Source organism: Cuculus canorus, chromosome 2 (assembly GCF_017976375.1).
Source record: "Cuculus canorus isolate bCucCan1 chromosome 2, bCucCan1.pri, whole genome shotgun sequence".
Classification (NCBI taxonomy): Eukaryota; Metazoa; Chordata; class Aves; order Cuculiformes; family Cuculidae; genus Cuculus; species Cuculus canorus.
In genome coordinates, this window is record NC_071402.1 from 68,455,824 (window position 1) to 68,477,753 (window position 21,930).

The following is a 21,930-nucleotide window of genomic DNA, read 5'->3' on the forward strand; positions in this document are numbered from 1 at the left end:
CATCATTTTAATTTGGCATTTTTTTTCAGACCAGAAAGGTTCATTAGTTGTACACAGAAGTACCTGAGGTTTGGTACTTTCTGTCCCCCATCTCCTGCTTCCACGCAGCTGTTGGAACAAGGAAGATGGGAATCTTCAGGCTATGACCAAGGAGGCCAGTACTTCACCTGGGATTCCAGGGGCGCTAGCAATCATCAGAAGTGCTGGATTTGCAGTCTCCAGCAATAGGAAAAATTCATCAGAGTTGCCAATTCCTGTAAAAAACCTGCAGTTGGAGGGATCCCTTCAAATGGATATGAGTCTATTTATATGCCAGGCGGTATTGCTGGAGCAAGACCTGGCTGACAAAATTGTGCCTCATATATGTTTTTTTCCTTCCTAGATGTCTCCTTGTTGGGGCGGGGGCAACCCTGCCGTGCTGCGGGGCTGCCGGAGGGCCAGCCCGGTGTTGGGATGGTGTCGGGGGGAAAGCAAGTCCCAGTGCTGGTGCCCACCTGCTGTTGGAACTAGTTGGTAGGTGGTGCCCAGGTGTTAGTCGTTATGGAGAGCGGAAGTCGACTTGAATTGGCAACAGTTAACACTAGCAATTTAACAGAAAATAAAAAGATGCTGTATTGTTTCCTTGATAACTAGGATCTACCACAGACACTTGGTAGGGCTGGCAAAGCTTGCATTGTGTCTCATCCCTTCAATATGGAGCAAACTTCTGGCGGTCAGATTTCTTAACCCCGCTCGTCGAAGGAATTTTGGCAGTGTAAGCGGACAAACTCCCCGTGGCCCCCGCGGCGGCCGCGGCATTTAGTGCCAGGAGTGGGACAGTTTTCATGCCAAGCAGACTGGAGACAGGAACGGCATAGTGGGTGGTTGGCAGAGTTGGTAGGGGAGGGGGGGTACTGACGGTAACGGCGGAGGCGGCCGCCAGCACGGCCATGGAGGTGGGGGTGGAGGTAGGGGTGGCAGACTGAGAGAGGTTCATGTTGAGGTCAACAGGGGTCGTGACGGAAGCGGTCTGGGTGCTGACTTTAGCCATCTCTAAGCTGCAAACGAAGAGAGGAAGAGGAACAAACAGGTTGGGAAGGTCCAGCCAGGGTGGTAGGGCCAGGAGGAGGAGGAAGGAGGAAGGGAGGGACAGACAGAGGGACAGCAACCACGAAAGGGCAGGATTAGATTGGTGGTCGAGGGGGACAGACAAGAGGGAGGGATAGGGGGGAGAGAGAGAAAAAAAGGGAAAATGAGGGTCAAAGGAGGAACATGTTATGTGTTAAAGAAGAGAAATAACAAAAGGGTTTTTCATGATTTGATGGTGAAAACATTACTGAGAATCTAAGGTTCTTTCCAAAAACTTAAAAAAAAAAAACAAAGAGGTTGGGAGGGGTAGGGGTTTGCTAGTTCATTTTATAGATGAAAGAAGAAATCCGAGGAGTGCAGGGTAATGGCAAAAAGATGGAAAAACCGAAACTTAAAAGAAAACTTAAAATAACTATGAAGTTTACTCCCCAGCACTGATATGGTGAATTTTGCTTTTCAAAATTAACGGTATTTTTGAAAGGGGGACGCGGGGGGTTTTCATAATTTTTTCAATTTGTCAATTTTTTGATGTAAGGACCCTTTGTCATTTTGCCAGGATGAGAGGAGAATGAGCAATGAGTTGCTGCTTCCGTCTAAGGCATAAAGTTTTGGTTTGGTTTGGTTTGTTTGTTGGTTGTTTTTTTTTTTTTCAGAAAGTTAGTTTTTCATTTAATTCACTGTGAGGTCAATGTGCATTTTTCATATAAAACAAACCTGATTAGCCAGTGTGTTCCCCAGACATTTTGGTTTTTTTTTTTTTTGCAGAAGTCACAGCAAAATACTTATGCAATCTAATTATAAGGAAATTAGTAAAAAAGGAAGACTGAAAAACATCCCAGCTTCCACAGCAGTGGCATCTGAGCTTGTGGCAGTGGTTACAGTGAACATAAAAGAGCTTAACAGCTGACAGACAAGGTACTACATAGATACAACATACACATCGTCAAACAGACCCCGCCAGCACAAAGAAGTTCAGGTTGACCCAACCTCTGAGCCCAAGGCAGTCATGGGCTTTTTGGAGGATGTAGGTATCAAATCACCGCCACTTTACTAACTCCAGCCATCAGCAGGCAAGATGAGTTTGCCCCATGTACTTGGGCTTTGCTGTACATTATTAGACATCAAAATACAATACAAGGACACATTTTCTTTCAGATAACAAAATGTTTACCTCGGTAAATCCTCCATTTGCCATTTGTTGTGGCTTGTGCACTGGGTTTTGGGTTGGCAAACAACCAAACTACTATTTTTAGGAGGCATTTTGCGTGTGACCAGCTGGGAGTTATGGCAGCCCTAGCATATATGTAGGACTATGGCTTAGAAAATCTTTGCTAGCTATGGTTCTATGTGTATTAATTCCAAGTTTGTTTTTTCTTTCAGTCATTACGAACTTGGAAGGCTCCTGGACTTTCTCCTGAAGCGAGCTGAGGAGCTGCGGCAGCTTTTCCCTCCCATAGTGGAGCGTCAGTGAGTGACCAGCCAGCCATGCAGAGGACCTGCCTGGTGGAGGATCTGACGCTTTCTTATCAAATCCTATCAGGCCTAGGGAAGCTTCCCACCACAGGTGGTCCCTGTTGTCGCTAGTGGCTGTGTGTGCGGGCTTCAAGACCAGCTGTAGCCAGGCTACAGGTTGGGAAGGGAGCGTGGTCACCTTACTCAGGGCTTGAAGAAGCCATAGGCTTACAGACAGTTTTGAGAGTAACAGCCCCTGGTCTATTCATGGCCAGAGAAAGGCAATGACCAGAAGGCCTGCCTGCCCACTCTGTGCAAGGGCAAGGATGCTAGCGATCAGCCAGTGCTATAGAAGGAGACTGGGATGTTGGACTAGAGCTTCCCAAAGCACGGCTGCTGCTGAGTCTAAAGGACACCTGAAGTGGGTCTGAGCTGGGGAGAGGAATGTGGAGGAGACAGGGAAACACTTAAGTTCTGAGCTCTTCTCTTTCCAAGAAAACAAAGAGGGCTCTTGAGTATTAATTTTTGCTTTTGCTGGGGAGTTGCAAGGTGCATGAGGGGCTGGGAGGGAAGGAAGGCAAGTGTGTGAAAAGCAGGCCTGTTTGTGGGAGGCAAAGCTTTGGTTTCCTTATCTCATGGCATTTACCTGTCCCCATGGATAAGCAGCAGCTCGGAATTTTTCTAACCCTTGCAGTGGAATTGTTGTTTGCAGGCACAAGAGCATCTTTGTGCTGTTAGCCATGCTGCTTGCAATCTACTCACACAGTGGGATTTTTATATCAACAACACTGAATCAGTGGCTCCAACTCCAGTGTACATCTTCGACTTGGGGTACAAGGCGATCCCTTAGCAGGTTCTGAAAAACTCGGTTTATACAGTTGGATTTTTTTTATGTTCCTAAGTCAGTATTGTTCTGGGAGAGAGGCATCTAGAAAGACAATGCAGGACTCGGTGTTTCAGTGACTCCAAATTTGCCTACCTTGTACTTAACAAAACAAAAAATCCTTTCTGATATGGGGGTATTTGAGCCTGAGTTTTTCCCTCCACCAGCAGGGAGAATAGATCCCACAGCCTAAATGCTGGTATTGGTAGCAGCCACTCCAAGTCCCTCTCTTTGATGTACTCGCACAGGTACAATTAAAGTTTTATTTTGCCCTGCTTCACATTTATTACTGGTGGTAATAAATAAGGTAAAAATACATCAGGTTAACTATCAGCTGTCCTGTGACAGTGGCTGCTTCCCAAACCAATGGCAGATGTAACGAATTTGAATGTGAAAGCAGATGAGGCAGCTTTCATATAGGATTTCATGGTGACAATTTTACATGGCCCCTTTAAAGGACTATGTTTTATGAATATATACATCGAAGGCCACATCCTGCATTACCTGAAACTGGTGAAAGGAACAGAGCTCTAGTGTAGTTTTTGTGGTCCTGTTAGGTCTCTCAATTAACCTTTCATCAAAATGGCAGTGAAAAATACCTTCAGGAAACTTCTCTTCAAGAAGGAGAAAGCGCTGCTGGCTCCAATTCATTTATAATCCAAAGTCAAATATTACACAGGAAACCTAAACTGCCGTTCATTCTTAATAAAAGCTAGAATATGGCATTGGATAATGACAGTTGAGTTACTACAGTGGAGACCAGCTAAGAGACAGAAGATTTTACAGGAATAAGACACTTCTACTGCAGACAAGCTGGGACACATTCTACTTGTACAGAGGTCAGCGCTCGAGTAATCAATACAGAATCGAAACAATACTTTAGACATATTTAAATCTCTGTCTTGAAGTATTGATGCACTTATATAGCTGTAATTTAGAGTACGCTATGTATATATTCAACACCAATTGCAATAAAAGTCCTAAAACAACTTGATAAATTATTCTATAGATGGCAACCTTGGTTGGAGGAAGTTTAAAGACACCCACAGATTGTTTCAGGAGTACAGTGGATTGGATAGATACTTTTTCTTACAGTTATGCTGCTGTAAGACACTGATTTACGCAGAAATATTGGCCCTGGAAACAAAAACCATAAGAATGACACATCTTGAGGGAGAGAAAAAAGAAGTCCACCCTACCCTGAATGCTTATATGGCTTTTATTTACTATTGTTATTATTATTTGGGCATACCGGACTATATCTTGGGTACTGCTCTCATCCCTTCCCCAACACTGTTTATTTCATGCCGACATCTTTAACAGAGACAGAAGCACTTGTGCAGGTTGAGGACTGACAAACACTAAAATTGGCCCCCAGTGTGTACAGGTAGCGGCAGCCAAGATCTGCCTCTCAAAAACCTGTCTGAGCACCTAAGCCCCAGCTAGAGCAAACCTTCCTCTTGCCTGAAAGCTTCTCAGTTCTTAGAATCATAGAATGGTTTGGATTGGAAAGGACCTTAAAGATCACCAGTTCCAATCTCCCTGCTGTGGGCAGAGACACCCTCACTGGACCAGGTTGCTCAAAGCCCCATCCAACTTAACCTTGAACACCTACAAGCTCGCATTGATGCTGTGGTGGCACCCAACTGAAGAGGAATTTCTCTTGGAAAAACAGAAATCTGGAAGAGTGCCACTTCTAAAAATGAAAAAGCCGCCTTAATGTCCTGTGTTACCTTAGAGCTTAATTTATTACACATTATTTAAAGAGTCTTCATTTACAATTGAAGTCACTTCATCTAAATACAGTTCCAACACATGGTACATAAGAGTATATGATGGTTTATTGTAGATGATAGTAACAAATGACTTCTATCTAGAAATTCAACAGGAAGAAAATATTTTGTTTCTGGTTTCACAGGCTATAGATAGAGTATCCATAGTATATGACTGCTGAGAAGTTTTCTTCTTTGCAAAAGCATATTAAAAGACTCATATATATATCCCATTCCATCAAAAGAACTATTAAACAGTAATAAACAGAAGCGTGAGAGTTCACAGGCTTTTCTAAAGTGATTCAAACAGAGGTTTGTTCACTAGAGTTTCTTTCTCTGGTGAGCAGCTCACTGCAACTCCGTTAATAAGTGCATTATTTTATTTGCATGCTTTAGCTGTCTTGAAGATCTTAAATTGTTATCTTCTGAGATCCAGATGCATGCCACATGGTGTTTGTGCAACTAAAAATGAAGGGGTCTATTCTCGTCTCGATGTGTGGGGAATCCCTGAACACCAAGAGAAGAACATATCCTTAAGGGTTAAAGGAGGGAACACATTTTTATTTGATTACAGGGCTTACGGAAGTGACTTATATATGCTACAAAGATAAAACAAAAGAGCTGTAGGCTGTTTTAGGATTCTGCTTACGGCTTATCTTAGGCTTCACCACGCCACCCCTCAATATATCTTTCCCTAGGAAACTACTTTCAAACTGAATGACAAAAAGTATTATTTTTGTTTGCGTTAATACCAAACTGCAATTTGTTTCCCTCCATTTAACCATTTACAGTGGCTTGCAGTGGTGCGCTACACAACTAGGCAGGAGGGGAGGCTGGGCCAGAGGAGACTGTAGCTCTGCTATGACTACAGCCCCCACCTCCCAGTATAAATCATACTTTTCTACTGTCTCAACAGCAAACATTTTGTTAAACACAAAACTTGATTTTTATCACAGTATTTTGGGTAGGGGGAAAAAAGAAAAGAGGAAAAAAAAAGAGCAAAATACGGAGATACTCCCCCTCCCCACAATATATTGCCTTGGTCCACCAGTTACAAGCAGATCTATGAGACAACACTACATCCATTGCACTATCTTCCCAAGATAATTGCAAATAAAGGTGGTATCCATTTTAATATTTTTCTAAATAATCATATAAAAACTGATAGAGACTTAAGCTGTCACAATGGCTTCGCTAAACAGCCAGCACTTTCATTAATTCTGGCACCGAGAAGTGGAGAAGCAGATAGTCTCACCCTGTCTCATTAGGGAAGGCTTTTTACAAATTTATGATGCTGTCTCTGGAAAAATAAATCCCATGCCCCTTTAGCAACCAAACATCAGTTTAATATCAGCTCTGAGTGGTAATTTCCAGTTAGTAAATTAAATCTATTTGGCAACCAGTTTCACTATATTTGCCATTTATGATAGTAAAATGGGTCTCTGAAAACTATTTTCTTCTAAAGAACTTGTAATTGTCATTTAACTTCTCCACCTATATTTTAGGCAGATGCCAATGTGAGCATTTTTGAGCTTTTGTCATTTCACATGTACCTGGAATTGCACCAGATTAAGCTGCCTTCCATATAAACCAACAGCAAACACAGGTTCTAATGATACAGAATTTACAAATCATTAGGAATCGAATAACACTATGCAAAATGTACACTGCAAAGAAACTTTCTGGATCTATCCAGGACAGACATTTGCTGGAGAGCAGACAGAGCAATCTTGCAGAAGCATAATCACTTACAAAGTAAACTTACCTTGCATTAATGAGGTACTGTGCTAAGCTGATGTTTGCAGGGGATCCTGTGATTGTAACTTGTCGTTCTGCGGAGCCTTCTGTGGCATTAGCAATCTTGATCTGCGCTCCTGACATCTGCCTGATTTCATTTATCTTACTGCCTTGTCTGCCAATAATGCAGCCTATTAACTGGAGCGGGACAAAGACTGAGATTAGTGTCACAGACACAAGCAAAAACCACTTAACTGCTATTTGTAGTATTGCTAAAAACATGGTTACGAAAGACTCAATATCAAACCAAAAGATTTTTGCTGTGCTGTTTGGAAGGAATAACTCCGGCACTCTGTTTGCTCTATAGTCGTGTGTCTCTCAATCAAGTTTCGCTGCTACATGGTTGTCAGCTCAATATCGGATTATTCAACTGGCTTCCATGGTAGGAAATGACAGGGTGCCGTGGCATCGAGGGATACAGAACACAGCCCAGCCTGACTTGCTAGAGGCAGTGGCGAACCAAGAGCAGCAGCTGGAAGTCTGACTAACTATCCGAAGTTCCCGCTGTGTGGCTCTGCACCGTTCCGGTGTGTCTGCTAGTCCTAGACCTCCCTAGACATATGTGATCCTGGCTTGGCCAAGGACTGCGCTATTAAAGCCAGTGGGATTTACAGCTCTGTCACTGCAGGCAGAAGCAGGCATCGGAAGAGACTGAAATCTGTCTGCATGCCTTTACAGAAACTCACCCAAACTGGTACTGCGTAGATAAAGCGGAGCTTCAATTTTGTGTATGTGTCCCTAGATATCCGCACTTTTTTTTTTTTTTTTTTTTTTTCCACAAAATTGCATTGGTGTTCGCTTCAATTAATGGTGTTTAAATGCTCTTGGTGGAGTCACAACTTTTTGGAAGCTGTATGCAAGACCTCGAGACAGTGTTTAGCAGCACAGGTAAGCACTGCAGCTGCAGCTTGGGTAGGGGAGGGTGACAACTGTGCCAGGGTATTGCTCCTCTGGTACACAGAGCTCCCAAAAGCAAGTGGGCACCAAGCAGCAGGCAGCTGAGGCTGAGGTGTTTTGGCTTCTGCAAGGGTGAAGACGGGGACTTTAGTTCTGGTTAAAGAAGGATGAATGCTGAGAACTTCAGCAATGGCCAGAACAGGTAGAAAACAGAAACTTCACTCTACAGGTCTGTCTACACTGGGATGATGTTGCCAGTTTGGCAGAAGGATGTGCCAAGATGCAGAGACTGCCTTCTCCCACTGCTTCAGACTCTGATGTGTTACTCTTTCTGGTACTATACTACTTGGAGTATGTTGCCAGAAACGGATTCACATTGTCCAGATGTTTTATCAAAAGAAGCTCCCCTCCAACCCTCCCCCCCCCAGCGTAATCTTTGCTCATGCTCAGGGACAAGCAGAAAGCCAAAGTGGGTACCTGGATAGCTGAAACAGAGAACAAGCACAAAAGGAGTACCCACGAGGAGAAGAAAATGGGGTTTCAGGAAATGCACACAGGATTTCCCATCCTATTAAAAAGGAAGTCCTTCTGGGCTCCCTGTCCTTATCCCGAGTATCTGCCTCTTAGTGTATGACTGCATGTGCCACCACAGAGGATCTACATGAGCATCACCAAGAAGCCTCCAGCCTGTCTCTGAGCGCACACAAACACGCCTGCATATCCTGGCTGTTAGTGCCACAGGGGTCCCCAAGCATCTGCTTCCTATAACTCAGTCTCACTGGCCTCCACGGTCCATAGGTAGTGAAGGTGAAGCAGGAGGGAGGAACACTCAGAGCACAGGTGGTAGCACCAGAGGCAGCCGCCGGTGGAGTTTGGTTTTTATCACAGTATGCCGTAAGTGCAAGGAAAGCAAAGGCAGTCCTACCACAGCATCATTGTACAGCAAAGCTGGCAGCACTAGGTCGACCCCATCCATTAAAATCTGGTCATGGACATCATTAAGTTCCTGTGAATGATTTGCATACCATATTGTAGCTATAATTTACCCAGATCTGGTCACACACACTCATTACTGCTGAAGGAGAATGGAGTACAGAGCAGGGAAAAAAACTTGGGCCATCTTTACTTGACTGCTACCCAGAGCTGTGTCCCTCGATATCAGTGGCTTGAAATGGCCAACAGGAACGGACGCTGATGGTATTTCCTTCTGCCACAATAAGTATCTAATAATTTCTGTGATGATGACCTGGAAGTGACTGGTCAAGGATCTGTCTATTTTTACTGTTGATTTTATGAAGCAGTGACCAGGATTTACGTTCTGTGAAGCAGCTATTATGGTGCCTGTCATGTCTTCAGATTCCTCTGATACTTCTCACCCAATGTGCAGATCTGAAAATGCTTCTGTTGTGATATAAAAAGTAGTTACTATTACAAAAAGTGGAATATTTCGATTTAAGCTAAACACATCCAATTAACTCTATTTTTGGAAGTTAGACAGGATGTCCCTCTGACAGCGTGTTTTTTTATAGTATGCTTTTTAAACAGTGTTTTTCCAGACACTGTTAAGTTTTGTGTGAAGAACGATGTGTGTCAAACAGATGTCTCTTCTGTAGTCACCTCTGTTTGCAGTCTCTCCCTATCTCAGATGCAAAGCCAGCTCCAAGTTAGCAAGAGATTTGGCTGTTGTGAAGTTCATAATAACATTAAAATTAGTCCTTGGAAAGTAATAGAATATGCATAAGATTTCTGGGAAAATTTATATCTATGCATGCAAGTGGGAAATACATTCTGTAACCAGCTCTTGCTTCGCTTCACATGATTGATGGAGCTCAGTCCCTTGTGTGGCCCAGGCCTGATAAAGGATGCTCTCTTTCTAAAACTCAAAACCGAGTCTTAGAGTTTATTTGCTGGCATTTTCAGTATCAGTGGCTTCAATAATTATATCCTAAGATGTAGACTGCACATTTTACCTCAGTCTGTCCAAAGCAGAAGAGTGGAAATCTGACAAAATTATTTGGTGTAACATGCAAAAATATATAAAAATATGTTACTTAGAAAAATTTCAAGCAGTCCGCTTCACAGCCACGTTTGTCATTGTGGCATTCAAAGCCGAGGAACTGCATGGTACTGTTTGTTCTTCAGGCACGTTCAGAGACATAATCTTACACGTCTGGTTCACCAGCTCTCTGAAGGTGCTTGCTGGGTCACTCAGCAGGTGGCCACTTATGTGTGCTGGGGGTCCTCCAACAAGGCTTAACCCAAGTGGGTCAGTACTAAGAATTTGCCATCTCCTAGCTGACCTTGAGTTAGGTAGCAAGGCTTAATTGCAGACCAGTCAAGGATATCGTTGATGCAAGCATCTGGAAGAGAGTTTTGGTCTGAAGCTCTCCAAAGTCATCCTTTGCTGCTGTGACAATGGGCTTGCTTGAAGATGCTCTGCAAGACGTGACGTGTCCTGTAGCTCATGCAGAATACACTTCCCCATTTGTCATGCACAGAGGACAGTAGTGCTGGGGTGTTTGGGCTCTCTTTAGGGTGCCTTTCCCATTAAGTATTACTTACACTGAAATTTGTCCAGTATCTGCATATTCAAGACCTGATGGGTTCTGGAAGAAGTTCAAAGGACTGGTTTTCATCTACAGAGCTTTGATCAATCAGGGCACGGACATCTGGTTTTACATAAAAACACCTGCCTTGCTTTGAGATGAAGCGATGTCAAATTGCATCCAAATACGTATCTCTTTTCAAGACTGACCTTTCTAATGCTGTCAGCTGCCCCTTTGTTGTTCTGTAGCCGGCCAATTCACATGGCTTGGCAGGCTGTGTGTGATTCAGTCCCACAAAACTCCCTCACCACAAAATCAAGCTTCCCCAGACTTTGAAAGCTGCTACCTTGCATGCAATGCTGCGTGTTTCACAGGTGTGGGTTTGCTCCCTTTCCAAGGTCAGTAGGTGGAGCTAGGGAACATGGAGGACAGTAAACATATAGCTGCTTTCAAGGACTTTAGGTGCTGGAATTTTTACGCTCACCTGCATGTGCAACATACAGTGAGCCTTACTCTCACTTATGGAATAAATCAAGAGAAAATTCTCTAGAAAATAAGTGATAAACTTGGCCCATCTGAGAGAAGAGCTAAACTTTCTACAGATGATGCCAAGCCTACTATGCACTATAGTATAACACATATACCATAAATATATATAGGTATAGTATCTACTTATAGCATAATGCATATACTATGAATATATACATATGTATAATATTTACAATATACACATATGTACATACAAACACACACATATGCATAATATGTGATGTATATGACTTGAGAGGATCCGCTCAGATCAGATGTGCACCTAGCCCAGAAGCCCGTCTCTGACTGTGGCAGGAGCACATGCTTATAAAAAAAAAAGATAATAACAGTGTGAGGTATAAAACAAAGTTTCCACTGGTATCTCAAATTCCCACCTAAGTCTTACAGACAACTTGATCAGCAGTGGGTATTGCTGCCTTTGTGCTCCGTAGTCCGTGTGTCTGACAATTTCTTTTTGAACCTGTTTTTTTTCTGCTGGTGGAAGAGGCAGCACCACACAGACCTCGTTGGAGCATCATGTGGAGATGATGCTGGATTTCACTGTGGGATGCTCCAAGAGCATTTTGCACATGTGGAAACCTCCCTGTGGTTTGTAGAGAAGTACTTCTGTCTCTGTAGGGAGATAAAGATGGTTCTTCCCTATGCCATTTCCAATTTGGATGGATTAACATTTCTGTTTCTCTGGACTACAGAGCAAATTTACAGCTTTCTTAATACATTGGTGTTTTCTGAGAGGGAAGTTGTTTTCCTGCTACTTGCCTCTGCCTGTCTCTTTCACACAAATGTGCAAAATATACATAATTTTTAATAAGTCAGAATTTTTTAATTATTGGTTTGTTCATTTATTCTCATGGGCCATTTTGGAGGATTGGATCACAAAATCTGAAGACAGCTGTCATCTGTGCCCAACTAGTTACACCCAGTGATACCATTCCTTTCATTCCCTCCAGGACCTGCCACTGTTACACCACTTTTTATTGTGAGATTTGTGTGAAACATGCTTACATTGTGTAACGTCGGTAGCAGCAGAAGGTCAGGCAAGATCCCACCAAATGTCCCTATAAGATGTTTTTATGAGGAAAAGGAGATACTAGATAAGGATTACAGTCACTTCTGAGAGGGACCTGGAGAAATGTGACCTTTGTGCGCTTTTTTTTGGGTACCTAGATGTTATAAGAAAACCTAGAAAGACAAATCTTCTGAATTTCCCATTAGGAGAGCAAGCTTGGGCTTTTTAGTGTATGGAAAACAGCTTTCTGTAAAATGCATTTCTCTGTTGCCTGGTATCTCTTTTTCCCATTTACCAACAGGTTAGCTGCAATTATCAGCATATTGTACGAAGAAAGCAGCGTGATGTTGTTACAGTAATCATTAATAACAGAAAAATAATTCTGTTACTGCCTTAATGCCAGAGGGAGTGAGGAAAATTTATTTTAATAGGAAGCTATGGAAATTGTAAATGGCTGTTAGTATCTACTTTCTGCAGAGTAGGCTAAAGTCTAAGAGCCTTATTCTCTTTATATTTGATTTTGCCCCATCAGAGTCTTACTGAGGCTTTGGCTTTTTGTACTTCTTATTTTGGTTTATAAATATAACACCCACAGAGATACGCGCTGAATTCTCTGGTAGCTGCAGAGCACGTGGATATTTGCATTCTCATGTTCTTCTCAAGTGCACCGGACTTGTGCACACATAAGCATAGATGATGGGAAAGCTGCAGGACTCATGCAGCGCATCCCTGAAGTCGGAGCAGACAGCGGACTGGCCACCTGCAGCCTTGGGCTGTGCCACAGCCCTTCGTGAGGGCCTGCAGCTTCCTTCACCTTCAACCAGTTATATCATCACTGTGCCACACTGACTGACAGTCTATCAAAGCTGGGACTAGGAGATGCTTACCGGGAAAGTGAAGTCAAATTCCCAGTGCAGGGTTTGCTGCACAACTGCCATTGCCTCTCCCATCCTGACCTCCCTCTGTGTGCAGCACGTGACTGATGGATCTCACATGAAACACCAGTGCTGGTGCCTCCTCGCTCGGCTCCCTCTCTGCCCTGCATCTCTCTGTCTCCCTCGTCTCCTCCTTTCTAGCCACGAGGCTGCCCACAGAGCAGCCTTGGTGCCACAGCGATGGAGCCTTACGGCAGCCTGGCAAGACACTGCCAACAGCCTGGGGCACAGGCAGAGCAAACACCTCCAGGAGATGCAGGGGGAAACAGTTTTCTCCCTTGCAAAATACCCAAGCAGCCCTTCATACCTGGTGGGATGCAAGAGCCCTTTCTCCCCTCTGCAGTGGCACTGCAGCGCTTGCTGTGCACGCACACACACACATACACATACACACACAAACAATGCATGCAGGCGGCGCACATGGGCAGCACTAATGCCTTTCGGTCCCTTAACGCACACCTTGACACTGCAGGAACATCAGAACTCCCTTTCATCACCTGTAGAGCCCCTGCAGGCTGTTGCCAAGCCTAACCCCATTTTGGCCTTGGTTTTGCTCCTTCAGGAACAAGTGAGACATGCGGTGTGTGTAACCAGAAAATCCCTTCTGTTGGAAGCAGTGCAAGATGTGTGTTTGCTTCCCAGAGGACAGGGCACTTCACACCTCTTAGATGAGAAACACGGGGTTTTAAGATTTTCTATTGCACTACAGGACACAAGGCCAACTTTCTCCCTCTCTTTCTCTGCTATGAACCCTGAAAGAAGTGAAGTCAGAAGAATTACCTTGGACTTATATCACTGATGACGAGAACAACATCTGCCTGAAAGTGAGATAAAGAAACTTGCACTGCAAGTGTAAATACAGTGCTCCCATAAAAGTCTCAACATACAACAAAGTGGGTTATAGAGCAGGTATGGACAACTTTTGAGCAGCAGGACACATTTTAAGTAACAGAAAACTTACAAAATCACAGCACTCATAAAAGATTTACCTTCGCTTCCTTGCTTTTCTGTATTGTTTTCATACTGTAAATCATTGCCACTGAATTTAATAGGGCTTACACAATACTGAAAGTATCTCTTAAGTAATATAATTGCTATTTGTGATTCTACTCATGCTTGAGAGCTTTTTTTCACTGGAGGGGAAATCTTCCATTTTCCAAGTAATTCATTTGTAATGAAAACTGAAAAAAAAACCCCCATTCACAATGAAGGTGAATAAAATGGGAAGGCATTTTTATATGACATGCAGCATATCAGCCGGGCATTTTGAGTAGCGGTTTTAAGATTCAGCACCACATTGCTCATGGAGACCGGGTCTGTTGATCACAGCCAGTCCAGAGTTGCTGAAGCAGGAATATTTTTAGCCCTTGTTTTTCAAATAAATCCTTATATTGCACTTTTAAACAACCAAAGCAGCTTTTTGTCTCAGAAAAAATGGTGCAGCAGAGACCATTATGGCACAAGCCATTGCAGTGCAGGCTCTTTCCACCTTGGCACAGAGGACCCCAGCCCAAGACACAGCACATGAGGCTGCATGTTTTTCCACCCTCTTCAACGTTTCTGCTGAGACCACCCGGGCTAATGCCACCCAAGAGAGGAATCTTGGTTACTCATCTAAGTCCACTGCAACCAGCAGGCACCCAGGCTTTAATGAAGCTGGTGAAGCACCATGGCACTGGTGCCGTCGTGCAACTAAACTGGACAACACTAGAGGTCCGACATGAGAGGGGACAGTCACTTCTGCTGCTTTCGTCCAGCATTTCAATAACGCCTAATACCCTTCCCTAAGCGACTAAATGCTGTGCAATTTACTTTAGGGACTAATATTTACAAATCAGTCGAAGATGAGAGGTTTCCCCTCCGGTGGCAGAGGAGTGAGAGAAGAGAAAGTGATAAGACTATTGGTCCACTTACATCATTGGGAATAGTAAGTTCATGGGAACTGGTTGGAGTAGTGGCATCCAGTCCTATTCAGGGGACAGAGGGAAAATGTTACACCAGTTGTTTGCACAAAGGGCAAGACACAAGAAATGATATTTTAAAGAAGGAAACAGACAGAAAGAAAGAAAAAAGGGGAAAAAAAAAAGAAAGGAGCAAAGGAAAATAGAGAACTGCTAGTGAAACAGAAAAAAAAAAAGCAAGAGATGCAAAACTCAGTGGGCTGGACTTATTTTAAATGAGTCTTCTTTTAATTAACCTTTAACCCACCAAAGCAACAAGTGTCACATGAGATTCCACAGGGTCATAAAAAGCTTCTAGAAAATGAAGGGTTTCCCCTAAAAATAGTCCCTGAAGTTTGTTCTAAACACACCAATTAAGAAATTAACGAATGGCTGAAATTTGACCTGTCTACCAGGAGTTCTAGAATACGGAAAATGACAGCCAAGCGAACAATCAGCAGAACAAAATACACAGATATGAAAAAGAAAAATTAATAACTTAAAATAAGGATGAGGAAATTAACCTAGGAAAATTTGGAAATTATATGTGGGATTAGTTCCAGAAGAAAAGTTGGGAAGAGTAATTTTTGAAGGGAAATGTACAAAATACTCTAAACTGCATACATTTGCTTGTAAATTGGGGGGACGAAAAGAAAAAGCTCAGGAAAAATGGAATTGCTGCTCTAACACACAATAACATTGCAGAATCTTATACCTCACAAATATAATCAGGAAAGGATTAAGAAGCAGCATGTTAATGACAAGAATAAGGGAAATACAAAGGTAGGAAAGGTGATTTAGTATTACTTGTGCATATTTTATCATATACATCACGAAGGAAAAAAAGTGTATTTTGGATGTCATTTCTCTTTCTGTCATTTTTGGTTTTTTTTGGTGTTTATCTTTATTATTATTATCTGTGAAGACATGCCAAAAATACTCTTTTCCAACTGGAAAAGATGGAAAAGAAACAGTCTTACAAAAATGTGACTCACCTACATTTTACTTATGCTTACGTTCAATTAAGAGTTGCATATGCTTACTTCACATTGAATATAAAGTGATCAAGTTGCTCGCAGAATTTGATGTAAGTGATAAAATGTTATCTGCCATACAAAGCATGTACCAGTACATATGTATTTCTGTTCTGTAAACTTTCCAGATGCCAAGTGCGTACGTAGTGAAGTACAGTAAAACAATTTATTGCGGTGATGACTGACTTCTCTCTCTTGAATCAAGAATTCAGCTTCTGTATTTAACTTTATTTTCATTTCATTTTGTAGCTATATCTGCATAGCCACAGGAAGAGAGGCACTTGTCACAGCAGTGATGATTACAGATGGTCTTAAGACATTTGGGTTAACAAGGACTTTGAAGTTCAGCATGCCGTAATTTCTTTAATCAGTATTTTTGTACCGCGATTATACACAGTTTTCCTATGCTTTCTTCTTTCTGAAGCGTGCTACCAAACTGGAAACTTGACAAGAGGCACGCCCAAGTATTTCACTTGAGACCAACTGGTACATACTGTATGGCCATAATAACTGTACAAGGACTGAACAAAACAAACTCAGGGCTTTTAGCCAATGGCACAAACTAAGCAGGTTTGATGACGTAAATGTAACAAACAAAGCATGTTTTAGTAATGATGAAAGCAACTGTAACAGAGGCACAGAGGAGGGAGGGGAAGAAAAGAGATTAATGTGCGAAAACAGAAGGATCACTGGTCATTGACCACATTCATTATTAAAATGATGTAATGACCACGGGAAACAAAGCTGTTAAGAAGAAGGACATCCTCAGGGGGTCATGGGTACGTACCAGGGAAACCAGGGGTGGTCTGCCCAAGGGGAGTAAAGGGGGGATGCTGCATAGCCAACTGGTGAAGCTTGGTCAACTGCAGGGCAGGATGGGAAATTAGAACTAACCAATCAAATGGAATTATTTCAGAGCAGAGAAACCATCTTATATGTTCTAAAACTGGATTAATTAAAATTATATTGGAAAAAAAAAAGGTTTAATCATTCATTCTAATCTACCATAGAGAAAAAAAAAAAGGCAAACTGGTTACAAATGACATCTCTACTGTTATTACATGTAATGGCTATTGTTAATATTAACTAATTACTGTAGAATTACATATTAAAAGAACTCAAATATATCACATGCAAAAAAAGACCAAGATAACTGTCATTTGTTCCTGGGCCATTGTACTTTCTAGCAATTATTACATAAGGTAAGAGAGGCATCTGAGCTAACACTTAGTTGTACAGCGTGTTGATCAGGAAAGGTGTCCTTAGGCCGTATCTTTACTGCTAACTGCAGAAAGCAAATGTTGCCCAGAACAAATAAGAGGGAGAGAAAGAAAAAGGGAGTAATTTACATGACCAAGACTCACGTCTGGATGAGGGATGGCATACTGCCCCTGAATCGTGAATGCCTGAAAACAACAAGCAGAGTTAAGACACAGGTCAGTCAGGTGGGACAAGCAGCGTTCCTGTTTTTTCATCAGAAAATCTCCTCCTGGCTCCCCAGACAATTGCCACTTGCATCACTTCCAATGCTGAACAACGTTCAATTGTCTTGTGCTGCTTGATAATGCTTGACATGGACAGAAAGATCTTAGTTGGGCTGCCCACACACCCCTTCCGGGCAGTGGATGCCAACTGCCACTGCCTGAGCTCTGGTGTTCCTGTTCCTCAGGATCCCTCTTCAACCCAGCACATCTGCTGGGAGCAAAGCTGGGAACATCATGGGAGTTGAGGAGCATGGTGGGTGGCTCCCTCCCCTCCCTGCAGCCCCATGCACCCAGTGCCACTGATACACATGGGAAAGTGCTGATGCTAGGGCAGCAAGGATAGGGCAGACCTGCCTGGGGGATGTCCTGCCCTGACATCCAAGCCCTGACTGCCACGGGCAGCTCTGAATCACCTCATCTGGCTACTGACAGTCACGGATGCTAAATGCCAGCAAACCTGTGCCCTTCTGCCTACCAATTGGGCTCATGCTGCAGGCTGCCATGCCAGCAGATACATGAGCATGTGTACTGCCTGTCCTGCGGTGCCTTGGCATGGGAGCAGCATGCCAGTTTGGAGATAGGAGCATGATGGAGACATCCCCAGGGTGGCAGTCTTATCTTTCACAAAGAGTGAAATAGCCTCTCCCAACACCCAGCCCCTCTGCACAATAAGAGCTGTGCAAGGGATAAGGTTTCTGGCAGAACCAGGGTGGGGGTGGCAAAAAAAAAGCACGCGAGTGAGGAGGAATGTGATGGTACGCCTGGCACTAGTTAGTATGGCTCTTTGTTTCTCCTGTCGGCTCTGTTCAACTCTCTGCAATGACCTACAAAGAAAAAACTAAAGAGAGTTTATAATTTTCTATTATATTCAGTAGGGCTTTTCTGAACGCAACAGTGTGTCGGGAAAATTTTATGTGCTTGTGCTTCCACAGGCGGGAAAGCAGAAGGGCAAATTATAAAGTATAAATATTTGTAGTGGGAGAATTATAAACAGGAACAGAGCTGATTAGCTTAGTTTGCAAAATGCTTATTTGACAAAAGGCTTCTTAGAAAGTAATGAATCCTTTGCAAATGATAAAACAATTCATTTAACAGAGTTAGGATATTAAAACCTTTAATGCCCCAACTGCTTAATGCATGTTTCTGTAGCAAAATTTCCCTTCTGGAGAAGAAACATTTCATTTAGTTTTAAAATTAGTTACAAAGCAGGGCTGCAATTCGGTAAACATTACGCACAGGAGCAGTTTTTCGGGCAGAAATATGTGCAGCTGGGCTCAATGGGAGGCTTATGGGCAAATATACTCACCTATGTCTACGGGCGATGGCCATTACAAATGCTTTATAAATTACAAGAAATGATTCCAGTTCACCAAAAATGGGATCAGTGCCATGGATCTTAAACATGGATGTAGTCAAACAAGAAAAGCGTGTGTTTAAGTGGTTTAGCAAGCGAGGACAACCTCAAGCAAATGTTAAGCTCCTTTGCTGAGTGGGGACTCCATGCAGAGCCAAGCACAGGAGCAGCCTCAGGGATGTTATAGCTGGAAACAGCACTGGGCAGGGGCCTGGGACCATGAGCAAAGTTCAGGTTTGGAAACCACGCTTTGGACCCTGAGCCTCTACGCTGGACCACAAGTGTCCTTTTTGATTTTGGCTCTACTTCAAACCCGGTTGAGAGAACATCTTTTGCATGCTTCCCAAGCGGTGGTCTACAAACCAGCAAGTAACCACTGCAAAAAAAACCAAGAGCAAACCTAATATAAGTCATCCCTGTCCTCATCACCCTACTCCTTCATACTTTCAGGCATCAGGAGGAAGCCTGAAACAGGAGGAAGCAAACTGGAGAAATAACAAAACTAATAAGCATTCAGAGCTTAGCCTAGCTTTTATTTGGTTGTCAATGAAAATCATCAAAGCAGCATGGACAAAATGGGTCTTGAATTTTCTTTCCCCAGGAAAAAAAAAATAAAAAATTTCTTAGGCTCCACAAAAAATCATTTGGTTGATTTAGTTTTTCCCCTTGGCAGAGGGAACTGGTCTCTTCTATGTCAGAATGAGTACAAGCCTGGTTGAGGCTACTAAGACATCTGTATTGCAACATTTCACTAAGGACAGGAGCTACAGGTCTGCTTCCATCAAAGTTAAAGGCAACTTTCCTACTGATGTACTGACAGGAGTAACAGCAGAAATGACCTGGTCTACAAATTTTCCTCAATTTAAACCATAACACTCCTATGAGACATAAAGCAAAGCCATACCCTGGGAGTACCCATCCAAACACCAGTGTGGCACAGTGGGTAGAAATTTCCAATTTGGTTCCATCAGGCAGTTGTGCTGGATTTATTTATTTTTAACCACTGCATATGCTAAATATTAGTAAGGGCCAGAGCGAGGCAGGACAGTGTTCAGTTTCCTTTTAATTCTGTCATGCGATACAGTATCAAAAAAGCACAAGAGATTTAAAAGCAATACATAAAGCAGAAGAACCCAAACTTGTTAAGGAAAACTAGAAATTTGACAAATAACTTCTGATAGCGTAGCCAAAAGGTTAGCTGGAATTAACACTGCTATAAAAAATTATGTTCAGTATTAATTTCCACTTTTAAAACGTGGTTAAAGTGTCTTTCCATACTGATGCCCAAACACATCCTAAGCATTTTCTTAAAAAGTCTGCTTAGTTGGAGCACACAGAAATTCAAAGCACAGAGAAAGTGTCTGTTACACTCTTTCTCACATCAACACGTTGTGTTAGAAAAGTGGGAATACTTTTTTAACTGATAAAACTGACGGTGACAAGAGCTATTTGCCTTTAAAGTAGGACACTTTCAATTATTTATATAAACTCCTCTGAGCGCTCTAGCAAATGGCTCCAATACTTTGGAGTGATCATATACGGAGACAGTCTTTGAATACAGTGGGAATTATAAAATTTGTAACATGGGCTGCTGCAGAGATACACACAAACTTCTTGAAGGAAAACACTGCAGTGTAAACATAAATATGGAGTACATAAATCATTTCAGCCATAGACCGATTTCTGGCAAATTATTTGAAATTTCAATTCAACTTTGATCACTAAGGAAGCAGATTTCTTATTCTGAAGACAAGTAAGAGTGGTAGACTTGAACACCAAGAATTGAAAGCTATTACATCCAGATTATGAAAATCTGCATATACATCACAACACATCATTATAGAGTAGAAGGTAAAACTCTAAAATTCAGAGAAATCTTATTACAAGGGCCTGTCAGAAGCAATGGTGCTTTGGTGCATGCTTGAGATATGCACAAAGCTTCCTTACAAACTGGCAGATCATAGTGGCATGGGTCACCATACCACCAATACCAGCAGCACCTCATGCTGCCCTCTGTCCCACCAGCAACTTCATGTCTGGCTTGTCACATCACCTCCAAATTGCCTGCTGGGGTAAGACATGGTCTCCAGGGTGATGGAGACCATGACAGGGTGATGACCTGGGCTGGACTAATGAGACTGGAGGAAGGACCTATCTGCAGATGTTCCACCAGTCAGGTAAGTGGCTTTTCCCAGTGGGTAAACTTAAAAAAGGGCCTTGTTCTCATCTTGGGGAAAAGATTTGGGTAGGTTGGGGGTGCCTTACTGCCAGAGAGGGTTCACATACATGAACTGCAAGTCGAGAGATGGCTGCCTTTCTCCTGGCCAGATTTAGGAGATCAGTTTCCCCATGAGTTGGGTAGGTCTTGCAACATTTCATTCCTCCACCACTGCATATACCCTGAGCAGGGCTGCTCTTAGCCTGTTGGGTCCTCTTGTGAGCCTTCTACGGTGTTTTTAGGGTACATGTAGTTGTGTTCATTGCTGGCTCAGCAGCTATTACACTGGCATTACCCTTCAACACATGATGGAAGAGTAAATTCCTGCCCTCTCTCAGAGGCACATTGCCAGTACATTATCAAAACACAAGGAAATGTCACACTGCACACAGGGTTTTAAAGGCAGATGAGAACCCTGACTAATACAGCTTAAGATGAAGGGAGAAGTGTTAAAACTCCACTATATAAAAAAGAAAGAGGAAGGGTCTGTGTTATCCATAAGGCTCTTGCACACCATGGCTAGGAAGCTCTACACTTGTATGTATGCATTTCCTGTAATCTCAGAACCCTGAGATTATTACTTGGTCCTGATGGACTATAAGCAGCAGAAACTACGTGTGTATAAATTTTACTGCAAAATGAACTATTTGGTCCTAAAAATATGAAAACTTTGAAAGAAAGATTATGCCTTTCATGAGCAGAGATATCCTGCTGTTCGACCATCTCTGAAAAAATGACAAAATTGTTTATACTGCTAGTGAAGCTGCAAATGAAGAGTTAAAAAATAAACTCCTACAATAAGCATTTTTGTCCCACTCAGGCAGCATCTGATTTGGACACCTCTCAATCAGCAGAAGGGCATCCTTTTCTTAGCCACAGAAGTTAATTTTAAATGTTGGTAAAATACCAGTCATCACAATTTTGCATCGTTTGCAGTGCAGTGTTTTCCTTCCCTGCAAACCGTAAGCACACACAGTAGACAAAGCACATCA

The 21,930-nt window shown here is 42.7% G+C and overlaps 1 protein-coding gene across 14 annotated transcripts in view; it reads right to left on the minus strand.

Annotated features, from left to right (window-relative positions):
• The window catches only part of LOC104061156 (poly(rC)-binding protein 3), a 508,057-nt gene that overhangs the window by 15,254 nt on the left and 470,873 nt on the right, over positions 1–21,930 (minus strand). For 6 of the 14 annotated variants that reach the window (XM_054057124.1, XM_054057123.1, XM_054057128.1 and 3 more), the window contains 5 exons: positions 17,247–17,288; positions 16,670–16,745; positions 14,823–14,875; positions 6,941–7,110; positions 1,044–5,682 (listed from right to left, as the gene is read on the minus strand). In XM_054057124.1, coding sequence (XP_053913099.1) covers positions 5,586–5,682; positions 6,941–7,110; positions 14,823–14,875; positions 16,670–16,745; positions 17,247–17,288 — 438 coding nt within the window. In that variant the 3' untranslated portion in view covers positions 1,044–5,585. Of the gene's footprint in view, positions 1–1,043; positions 5,683–6,940; positions 7,111–14,822; positions 14,876–16,669; positions 16,746–17,246; positions 17,289–21,930 lie in introns of those variants that run through there. The other 8 variants (XM_054057129.1, XM_054057130.1, XM_054057133.1 and 5 more) reach the window with 6 other exon arrangements.